Raw genomic sequence first — 12,619 nt, forward strand, 5'->3', positions numbered from 1 at the left:
TAAGACAAAACAAATATATTTGTCAATTGAACAAAAACAACAACAAAATGTACTTGATTATTATTATATTGCCTTGTTGTGGTACAAGTCTAATCATTTGAGATATGTTGAAAATATAATGCAATATAAAATAAGTGATTTCTATTGATTTAATTGTCATGGATACTGTTACTATCACTATAGTTTATGCTAAAATTTATAATAGAAAGAAATGCTAAATTCCAGTTATAGTTTAGTGAAAAGAATGATACACTTTTTTCTGTTCCTTATCTTAGCTTCCCTGCATTCCATCCACATACCCCAGCTTATTAGCCTCAGTCTAGGGCAGTGGTTCTCAACCTTTCTAATGCCACGACCCTTTAATACAGTTCCTCATGTTGTGGTGACCCCCAACCATAAAATTATTTTCGTTGCTACTTCATAACTGTAATTTTGCTACTGTTATGAATCATAATGTGAATATCTGTGTTTTCCGATGGTCTTAGGCTCTACAGCAGTCTACAGGGTCACCTAAGACCATCTCAATGTAAATGAGTGCACTTTGTACAATGGTCTTTTTGACCCTGCTAGCGGTTCCCACAGGTTGAGAACCGCTAGCAGGGTCACCTAAGACCATCGGAAAACACAGATATTTACATTAGCAAAATTACAGTTATGAATAGCAACGAAAATAATTTTATGGTTGAGGGTCACCCCAACATGAGGAACTGTATTAAAGGGTCACAGCATTAGAAAGGTTGAGAACCACTGGTCTAGGGAAAGAAGCAGCTACTTGTGACCTGGCAGAGGACAAAACACTCAGAATAGGTCCCAAGGACCATTGGTGAGAATCAGTAAACATTAAATCCTATCTAATAAAAGAGTAATATGCAAATTGACCATCACTCCAAGACACAAGATGGCCGCCCCCATGTGGTCAAAGATGGCTGTCGCCATGTGGACACAAGATGGCCATCACAAGATGGCCTGCAGGGGAGGGCAGTTGTGGGCAGTTAGGGGTGACCAGGCCAGCAGAGGAGGGCAGTTGGGGGTGACCAGGCTGGTAGGGGAGGGCAGTTAGGGGCAATCTGGCTGGCCGTGGAGCAGTTAGGCGTCGATCAGGCTGGCAGGTGAGTGGCTAGGGGGTGATCAGGCTGGCAGGCAGAAGCGGTTAGGGGCAATCAGTCAGGCATGCAGGTGAGCAGTTGGGAGCCAGCAGTCTTGGAATGTGAGAGGGTGAAGGCTGGGCTGAGGGACACCCCTCCCCCTGTGCATGAATCTCATGCACCGGGCCTCTAGTTAGCTAATAAACTTTTAAAATAATTTGACTATATCATTGTGCTTTTATTTATAAAAAGTAAAAATTATAAATTTATGCATTGAATATTAAGTTTAAAAAGAACCTTTTTTTTTCCTACTGGGCAGTTCACTAGAGTACAGTTATGTCTCATTTTTGCTGAACAGTCTCCAAGATGATTCCAGATGTAGCTGAGCACTTAAAGCCTATTCTGTGGAGGTTAACTAAAGATGCTTCTAATGATTTTTTAAAAATTCTTTCTACCAATTAGTAGGAGCTGCGGAACGTGTGTTGGCTAATACGATGATAGCATTGCTCACGTTTTTAAGGAGTTATAAAGGCCTCAAGGGCCAACATGAAGAATAATCTCAATGTAAATGAGTGCACTTTGTACAATCTTGAGAAAAAGATCAAGAAAAAAATAATAGACTTTTTTGAGCCAAAATTTTCTTGTTTTTCAGTGACAAATGAATAGTGTTGACAAAACATTTAGCTGCCCTAAAGTAAATGACCCATTTGTTATTTTTTCAGGCAATTTGTAAGTGTGCTTTTGGGAAATTTTCATTATAATTTTTCATATGTATAAAATCAGCAATGTGGTCCATTTCAATAGAAAATTTATATTCCCAAACAATATGTTTTTTTCTTATTTTTAAATGTATTTTAATTACATAATGTATTTATTTTTCATATGTTCATTATCAAATACATGGATATATTAAATCAAGTAATATAATAAAAAATAAGAAAATATACCATATGTGGGGACATTTACAGTTAACTTGATACTATATGTATATATAGATAATAATATAGGTAATAAACAAAAACAATGCAGAGATTACAGGTAGTACAATTAACATTTTCAACAAAAAGCATTAATGCAACTGGGAAAGTCAAGGAAGTCCTCAGTAACAAGATATTATCTGAGACTCTTGTAAGATGAGTATAAGCTTAAAATGTGTTTGACTTTATATTTTAATATGAAATATAATAATGTGTTATATTTCAGGTCTTAAGCACTTAGGCTTTCAAAACCAGATCAATAAAGGAGTTTAAAAAAAAACATATATGAACTATGGGAAGGAATGAGATCAGTAGTATATCCATATTTATGTATATACTAGAGGCCCAGTGCACGAAGTAGTGCATGGGTGAGGTCTGGCCAGCCTGGTCACACCCAACTGCCCTCCCCTGCAGGCCTAGTCGCCCCTGACTGCCCTCCCTTGCTGGCCATCTCGTGGCAGCCATCTTGTGATGACGTGAGGGCGTCATGTGAGGACCACCTAGGCTTTTATTAGTATAGATATGTTGTATATCTGTTATATGTTGTATATGTTTATGCATACATATACCTATGTATTATATAGACATATAACATGTATAGAATGCAATATATGCATACATGAACATATATGAATAATGTTTTACATATATTCCCTTGAGTTATTAAGAAAATATTAAATTGATGTTCAGTTTCTCTTGGCATAATTACTGTAGCTTTAAAATTTTAGTATATTTAAACACTATCATTTTGGACGAATGAAATATTAAATTTTTACAGTTGGCTAAATATATTAGCTGTAATTGAATAAAGCTTTTTCAATGTCAGAGCTCCATAGAAGAGTGAATATTGAAAGCAGAATAATGAAACTATAATATTTACTTCTTTATCATTTCAGTGTATCTAGTCATTGGCCCAAAGCACCCTATATTTACATATGATAGTTACTTTAGTTATTTTTTTATCCAATCTTAGCACTTCTCACACCACACAAACTTCATTCACAGAAGTGTGCTATATTTAACTTAAACCTGAATTATGGATCTCACTATATATATTCTCTCTCTCTCTCTCTCTCTCTCTCTCTCTCTCTCTATATATATATATATATATATATATATATATATATATTAAATAGTTTTAGTTGTGCTGTTTGCCGCATTGAAGAGGCAAAGAAAAAAGGAACCTCTGATCATTTCAAAAGACGACGTCCGGGACAACATCGTGACCTACAATGACGAAGGCGGCGGGGAAGAAGATACACAAGCTTTTGATATTGGCACATTAAGGAATCCAGAAGCAAGAGAAGATAGTAAACTCAGAAGGGATGTAATGCCAGAAACTATTTTTCAGATAAGGAGGACTGTGCCTCTGTGGGAAAATATTGATGTACAAGATTTTATCCATCGACGGTTAAAAGAAAATGACTCAGACCCCAGCGCACCCCCTTACGATTCCCTGGCCACGTACGCCTATGAAGGGAATGACTCCATAGCAGATTCTCTCAGTTCTTTAGAATCGCTCACAGCAGATTGTAACCAAGATTATGATTACCTCAGCGACTGGGGACCTCGGTTTAAAAAACTGGCCGATATGTATGGGGGTGATGAGAGTGACCAAGAATAGAGTATTGTAGGACTGGACCCCTGTTGGTGGAAGTACTCTTTGTTACTAGATTGAGTGGCCTGTATTCTCTTCCTTGAAGGAAAATTTTTAAAAAATCAAAATTACAAACAATACGTAGGTGTTGTCTTAGTAAGGGTTTGCTTAATCAGTAAGTTTCTGTGAATGAATACGAATGACATAGATTTTTTTTAAGTAATAATATAATAACCAGTTCACCCTCTTTGCCTAACAATCTCTGAAGGAAAGTATATCACATCAATAATCAACAAAAATGCATAAAGGCTTTTTGTGCCTTTTCTTAGATATAATAACTTTATAAATGTTTTCTTAACTGACTTAAAGTCACCTTTACTATTAAATGAATCATTGTGAAACTGCTTTGTAAATTAAAATGAAAAATATATATCCCTAAAGAAATAGGAATGGCTATTACTGACATATTTATTTAGTTGAAGAATGTCTTGGTGTTAATTTATTCATATTTTTATAAATGTATATTTATATTTTTGTATTTTTATGAAATAAACTAGTATTTATAAAAGTAAATTTCATTTTATTTAATTCTTAGAAGCAGTTCTGATCTCACTTATAACAGAAAATGTTTACATCTTTAAAGCTAAAACATTATTTACTCAGGGAAAAAGCAGTTAGCTATGTTATTATATGTGATTTGGAACTATAAATGAGCATTAATATAAATTGTGAAAATCTGTTTTGACCACTTAAAAATTGACAAGTGCTTATTGAGACACTGGTACCTACCCATCAATAGGATATGAGACACATTTGGAATATAAAATATAAATATAATTGTGAATGATTAACTTCGTTTATTTCTACAGTTCTTTACTATGGAATCAACCAGGGAATTTGCAGAGTAATTCTGTCAGTATTGTTATGTAGATAAAGAAAAATATCTGAAGCACTCTTCCTCCATCAATAGTAGTTTTCAGAATGAGAGATAATAGTTCTGATTTTTTTCTTCATGATCAGACAATTCATGGAATATAACTTGGGTAACATTTAAAGTGTGTGACAACAAACTAAAGAAGTTTTTGAATTGATCCTTTTATTGAGAAGTTGCAAAGTCATTGTATTTGAGTAAATCTTGGAAGAACTAGTGACATTGTAGAGTGAACTCAAGAAATCTTAAGGAATATGAAATTTTACTAATTATTGGATTGTCCAGAAAACAGAACATGGACATCCTCACACACAGGAGAGAAGGAAGAGATGAAGAATTGTGCATAATAATTATTTGTAATTATTGAAAGAATGTCATGAAACTTGCCCTGGTTTGGCCTGGAGAATAAAACCTAATCAAAATGATAGAAATTTTACAGGGAGATCACTTGTTATTTGTTTTCTGAAGAAATAGTTATCCTTTTGTTTTTCTTTTATTACTTATTCTTTAAGGAGAAAAATGTCATGTGCATAGTGATTCCTAGGTGAAATTTATACAGAAATTTAACATCGAACAGTCTGTTACCAAGACTTTTAAATAGCATATTCCTACTAAATCATAAAGAGGCACTTTTGTGTTCTGTTATGTTACTCTATAGTAAAATTTTTGAAAATTAAGACTATTTTAATAATTTTATGACTAATAGCTAACACATATTGAAGATTTAATGTAAGATAAAGAAGAAAACATATTGGGCATTTAAGAGTTATTTGGGTTTTTTTCTAATCATAGAATGTCTCAGAAAACAGAAAATTTTTAGTTTAGAAAGTCTTAGTTTTTACCTAAGAAAGTAATTCCTTTCCCCATTGCTAAAGCTCTTTCAGCATGAATCAAATATTTGAGGAGGAACTTACAGAGTGCCATGATAGTCAGAAAAAATGGATTATATATCTATTAATATCTCTTGTAACCCCTTAATTCTATAATCACTAGAAGGATAAGTGAAAATAAGTAAACAGATTCTAAGGAGGCCTATAATGACTGCATATATAATAGCTGCTTAATAAAGAAGAAATTATGTCAATTCAAAAATGGAGAAATTGCCAGTTATGTCCTTTGCCTGTTTGGTTTTACCATGCTTTAAATACTGAAAATACCACAGAAAACCAAGCTGCCTACAAATTTATGTCTATAATTGATTTGATAAAATAATATTTTACCAGATATTAAATAGAATTTTTAAGGTCCATTATGAAAAATGTCAATTTGACTATCATTTTTCAACCCACTAATGAAGTTAGATTCACAGTTCTCCCTTTTCTTGATCTAGAAATGACTGATACACTGAATCTTTATTGGGACAGAGGAAAGATGTTTCATATTTAGTAGGTATATTTAATAATTATTTTGCTATTAATCAGAATATCTAATTTGATCAATAAAATTACCAGATCTATGTAATATTAATACTTCCTATAATTTTCCAGTAATGTAGGGAATTCCTATTGTGGGAAATATGTAACTATTTCTAAGAATAAATATAGGTTGATGATAGCTTATATGAACTAGAAACAACTACTGTTCAAGTCTCTCTGGTCAAACATCAAGGCACAGACAATGGGTCTTACCTGACTTGCTATCTCTGTTGTTGTTTGACAAAATAGTGTTAAAAACTGGGACTAAAAAAGCACCATGTTATTGCCAGAATTTTACCTCTAAATAAATCCCTCTGGATTTTTTTTGAAAAATCTATTAGTGAGCTAAAGCATTTTCCTCTTATATTTATGTCACCAGTTAATTTCATAAATTGCCAGCTCATGTGTGACAGTGTTCTTTTAGATAGTTATTGTTGTTTCTAAACCTATAATTATCTAATTTGTATAGCAGTCATTTTCAATAATATATTATGGATGATTTTCACAAATATGTGGCTTTGTTTTGACTATAATTAATTTTAATATTATCAAAGTTAACTATGCTACGGTTTATGGTTTCCCTGCTATTATTTGCTTGGTTTTCTACACGCCCGTATTATTAATTCTGCTCCAAACACATTGTCAATCATCAAATTTTCTCTCAAAATTCTCAAGCACTAAATAAGTAGTGAGCCAATTTCATCTCCTTGAAGAAATCTTTTCCTGTCCCTGAACTGCTCCAGTGGGATGGACTAATTGCCCTCTATTCCAGGTGCATCCTGGCACCTCCTCCCTCAATCACCCAGGCCATTCCCTGGATCTCTCCTTCAGCATTGGAGCCCTGAGTCCCATAGCTCACGTCAAGCACTTTCAGTTTGCTTCCCTTATTCCCCCTCCCCATTATATTTAACCTAATTTGGTCTACATATCTCCCAAATGATATTGCTTATTTGTGTCTAATATAATAGTTCCATTATGTTTTAAACAAAAAATATTCCTTAGTAATCAATCAGTTTAGTTTTATTTTTGCTCTAGATGTATTTGTTATCCTGGAGTTTCATTAGTATGTCTGAAGTGTTTAACTTCTTAGTGACCAGAAATTTATCTTTTGGACACTTAATCGTTTCATTTATTATTATGACCTGCCTGCTCCTCATAGGCATTAGGCATTTGAATTTGTAAGTCCTATTATACAACACTGACCAGAACTCTAAAAATTTATGAATGCTATTATTAATAAATTTTTCTTTTATTTTTAATTACTATGTTTAGTATATAATTATTACTGATACTAATCACTTCATACATATGGGTTATAAGAAAATATATTTTTAAGTGATCAAATTCTTGAGGAATGTAAATATTCAGATCAGCTTTTGTCTGTTTCACTATACCCATTCAATACTACTTTTCAGTGTATAGTATCCTACAAAATTTATTTACTACCTTTTGTATATTTGAAAATGCATATCTCACTTTCAGTTGATAATCAACTATAACATTATTTATATGATAGCAATTAAAAACAAATCAAGTATACAATGCCTATATGTTTATTGGAATTAAAAATTATAATTACCAAAGGATGCAATATTTATAGCCGCTCTCTAATACTAACTTTTTATGAATGCCTCAGTTGTGTGATATATTTCAAAATTTATTTTTATAGAAAATATTGGTGCTTTAGTCTATTTAGTACAGGAATAATATACTAAGAAAAGTATGATTTTAATAAAAAGTGTTGTTTTGTATTATATACTACAATTCAAATTATAATTTACTATAATTATAAGTTAGAATTCAAATGATAAGTTATTCAGTATGTTATATCAGCAAATATATTTTATTGAAAGGATTTTATGTAAGTTAATGATTAATTGATTTATTATCTTTGTTAAATCCTTATTAAATGCTAAAATATGTGAGAGGCTAGTTGAAAAAAAATAGTATAATGCTGAACCCATGTCTTTTAAGAGTTTAGAATTTAGTTCAATAGATAAAAGATAAAACAAGTAACTAAAAGGTAAAGTGGTATCTGATTAGGGCTTTGAAATTATATTAAGGTTAAAAAGGTAAGAAATATTTTTGGCTTCCCATGTGTTTTACAATTATATCTTTTAAAACTAGATGAGCCCTGGCCTGGTAGCTCAGTTGATTGGAGCGTAATCCTGATATCCCAGGTCAGGGTACATACAAGAACAACCAATGAATGCATAGGTAAGTAGAACAACAAATAGGTGTCTCTCTTTCTCTTTTTTTTTTCTCTCTCACCCTCTTTCTCTCTCTCCCTTCCTTTCTGTCTAAATCAATCAATAACATTTTTAAAAAATGAATGTGAATAATTATATCTAGTAAAAATCAATCAAAGGCATCTTCAAATAAAATATGGTAAGAAAGTATTCTTAACCTCAGCCAATTTTAATATTAAAATTTGAGGCCAATGAATAAAATGTATGGCTTTTTTGGTCATGTGCACTCAATTATAGCTAGGACCAGGGAAGCATTTTGATGGCCTTCCCCTCTGTCTCCTACCAGCACTTTCTCCAATGTTTGGTCAAAAGGCAAACATTTTCTCAAGAGCTCAGATAACTTTCAGTACCTGAAAACTTTATCTATTGCCAAAGGTAAAATTAGGAAAACATTGTGTTAAACAGAAGTTCATATATTGATTCCCTGTCATGGATTTCATCTATTTAATAATATATAGTTTTAAAATGTAGAGGATTGTCCATACATGTTATCTTAATGTATTTGTGTACTTAGGTTTTAATTTTTATAGAGAGAAAAAACATACTTTGAATTACAACTTAGCCAATCAATGGGAATAAACTACTTGTGAAGCTTACAGTATTCTAAATATTCCCCTTGTTTTCCTGTTTAATGGTAGATTTCTACATTGATAGCATCATACTATTAAATTGCCTAACTTATAAAAATGTAGCTAACACATTCACACGTGTTTTAGTTTCAGAAATGTTGATGTATTTGCTAAATGATATAAAACATCTTATCAAGAAATAATCATGTAATATGATTGAATTCTTACTTGGGTATTATTTATTGAGTTATAGTAACCTAATGAAATGATGGAAATTTCGATCTAGTGCCACTAAATAAGATGATATACTTGTTCTGAATAGAAGAGTTGATCTAAGCATTGGTTAATAAAATAGTGGGGAAGTTATTTCCATCCATTTCATGGTGTGTAAAATTAATTTCTTAACCTTCCAGCTATAATGAAAGATCATATTATGCATTTTCATTATTAATCTACTCTCATACTTATTATGAAATTATATTAAATATTCTCAACCAACCTTTACTCATTAAAACTTTAATGCAATAACCATCAGTTTTGCTCACTCAATAACAAATAATTTAGAAGCAATGTTAAAATATATTTAAATGTAAGTTTGTTAAATAAAATGGTGATCTGAGTTAAATTCAAAAAATATTTTATTTAAAAATATACTCTAATGCAGTTGAAACTAATAGAACTAAACTGCTTGCTTTTAGTTTATACATGACAAATTAATTAGCATATTTATTGTTATTTTCAGCCACTTATCAAAATAATATGTTCCATTTATTCTCTAGATATGTATTCATCTTCCTTTTACAAATATATATCCATGCCCCAGTCAATAGAAGTCTATAAATAAAATAATACAGTATTTCAAAAGAAAGATAAGCAAACACTACTGAATTTTAGACATCTATTTTTAATAAATTTCTGCATATGTGGCAAAAACACCTTTGAGAATTAGGATCACAGATGTGAACTTAATATTAAGAGGAAATTCTGTTAATCTTTGAGAAAAAAATCCTTTTACAAATTTCTATGAAGAGTCCAAGAGGAAAAGCAGTGAATGTAAGTGATCAAAAAGAACTCCAAGTTAAAATATATGTTACAAATCTCAAAGGGTAGTTGCAATTTCAATATTTTTTTAAAAGTAGAATTATTTTATGAGGAAAAAAGGAGAAAGTTTGTCTTTAGTCTTCTTCAATTTATGAGGAAAAGGATATAACCTCATTAAAATTTAATTTAAAATTAAATCCGAAAGAGAATAAAATCATACAAACAAGTTGAGTTCTAATCCACTGAGAGCAAAATGATAATGATTTAAGGATTAATATGCTCATATAAAAGTTCTAATGTGCACTTATAGTATTCATCATCTTTTGAGACACTGTCCTTTATGAATACAAAGCCTTGCAATGCGTATTGACAAAGAGGGGGAAAAAAAAAAAAAAAAGGACATGTACTCTTCCATGAATTATGGTGTTTATCTTACATAAATATTTTTTTTACCATTTCCACTTTTAGAATTGCCATGTGTCCAATTTCATTAGTTTATTCAGTAATATATGGGGCTGGGGTGGGCAAAAGAGTATGCACAGTTATCTGTATAGAAAGCAATACAATAATTAATAAATAATAAAATATTTCACATATTCACAATTGTCAACCTACTTTTATCCCACTTTATACATAGCCAAAGGAGAAATCTTCAAATTGGAAACTGTTTGTAACAGAAAGGAACATGTATATGTATAAAATGTGATTCTATCAAGTATACTGGCACAAAATGAATTCTGGAATAAAAATCCTAGTAAAACTTCTTAGACACTTATTTCCTTGGAGCAAGTATAAGATTTCCAGTGAGAAAAGAATCAAGTCTATACAAACAAATATATATCATTTCATCATATTCTGGTTAGCATCTAATAGGTAGTTTCAGAGGAAATTTTTTAAAGTATTTACAAACATAAGTAATACAAAAATTACTGTTAAGGCTGTTACGCTAAAATCTCTGCCATATAAAAATGTAGACAATCACATGGACACAATGTTTAATGGCTTTGTCTCCTACACGTGTTTCAGAAATAAAGTTTGAAATAGGGTCCCTAGTCAGCATCTGTGGGTAGCGAAATCTGCTTAATACCACACCATGGCAAGGAGAGGGAAGCATCGATATTTTTACTTCTCTCTCCTCTTTTGCCCCATTATTTACTTCAGGTGTTTTCCATGGGCTAAACCCTATGAGAGACTAAAAAAAAGAAAGACCTGTGATACACTGTATAGATATTAGCATCCTGTAGCACAGAACAGAGCAATACTGAACAGAACAGAGAAGCCTGGAAAATTGATCTGGTGAGGTAACAAAAAAACAGTCATCAGGTTTTTCTATTATAAGAACTTAGTATAAGCTCATTCAACATCCATAACACTCTGAACATATAAAGCAAATGTTTCCTGATAAGTTTTATGTCTATGATGCATGTGTTTCTATTGAAAACACTACACGGGCAGTATCATTGTTATCCCTATTCCAAGTTGAAGAAACCAGAATATGTAGAGGTATTTTTTTCCCCAAGGTCACACAGCTAAAAGGAAGAGTGAGGATTCAAAAACATATTCTGGATCCAGAATATATTTTTTTGATCACTTCTCTGCCTTATTTCCAAAAGATTCTATAAGTATCGTTACTGGAGAAATAAGTAATGCTGGCAGCCCTTAAAACCCAGAGCTAAAGAGCAGCAATGAAATTAATAGGCAGGAATTAAAGCAGATTTTTCAAAGGAACCTGAATATCTAGAGGTGCATAGACTATTTCCCTATCTTTTTCCACAAAATTTGAGCACTCAGCTAGGAGCCAACTTTATGCACATGCTCAGTCAGATTGGAAGAGACAGCCATGCTCATTCTACCCCTGGAGCATGAATACAAATTCTCTCCTAAAACCTGGAAACAAACTCAAACACAGTGCTTTGTACAAACAACAACATCGAAAACAACCTTGTTTAATACATACCTTGTAGCTCTTCAGCCAGCAGATCACTGGGTTGACTGAAAGGCGTCTTCTAAGAATCTCCTAAGGGCACTCTGAAGGAGCTAAATGACTGTGTCAACTCTCTCCAAAAGACCCAACCCCAGTAACCATTCTTATAACTCAAAGCAGACAGTGTCTTCTATCAACTGTGATTTGCTTCAGAGGCTTTAAAATCATCACATCAATTATAAATCAAAGAATATTTTAATAAAACATTATTTCAAATTATTTTGAAAGATATTATTACCAAAATAATCAATCTGTATAAATGCTAAGATTTCAATTTTCATAAGAAATTTTAAAATATAATTTGTTCTCAAGTCTATATGTCTGTGATGGAATTACAATTTTCTAGATTAGTGGCAACAACATTCTGAGTAATCAAAAATACATAAGAATGAAATTAACCTACATGGGTAGAAGTCCATTATTATGAAAGAGTCTGAAGGTCAAACAATTATTATACAATTATTCCATACTCCAAATATATATATAAATATATATATATATATATATATATATATATATATATATATATATATTACACCAAAAACAAAAAGATTACTAGACTTTAACATTATGTAATAACTTCTTGATGTTAATAAACCTTTTAAAATGTAAAGGCACTGGGTTCTTAAAGGTTGAGGTTAATAAATTCTCAGGAAATGTGATCTTTTTGATGATTTAGTGTGTTTTTGTACTTCATTCTTCTAAGCACTGCTTCAGTTGAATACATGAGAGAGAAGAATCCCGTATGTCTAAAATAAATGATTCCTATTT

At 31.7% G+C, this 12,619-nt stretch overlaps 1 protein-coding gene across 1 annotated transcript in view; it reads left to right on the plus strand.

Annotated features, from left to right (window-relative positions):
* Positions 1-3,686, plus strand: part of CDH9 (cadherin 9) — a gene marked incomplete at both ends in the record, with an annotated part of 60,408 nt that extends 56,722 nt beyond the window's left edge. The window contains one exon of the mRNA XM_079797987.1: positions 3,199-3,686. Within this exon, the coding sequence (XP_079654113.1) occupies positions 3,199-3,686 (488 nt within the window). The remainder of the gene's footprint in view (positions 1-3,198) is intronic.
* Positions 3,687-12,619: the final 8,933 nt, after the last annotated feature.

This window comes from Cnephaeus nilssonii (genome assembly GCF_951640355.1).
Source record: "Cnephaeus nilssonii genome assembly, chromosome: 2".
NCBI lineage: Eukaryota > Metazoa > Chordata > Mammalia > Chiroptera > Vespertilionidae > Cnephaeus > Cnephaeus nilssonii.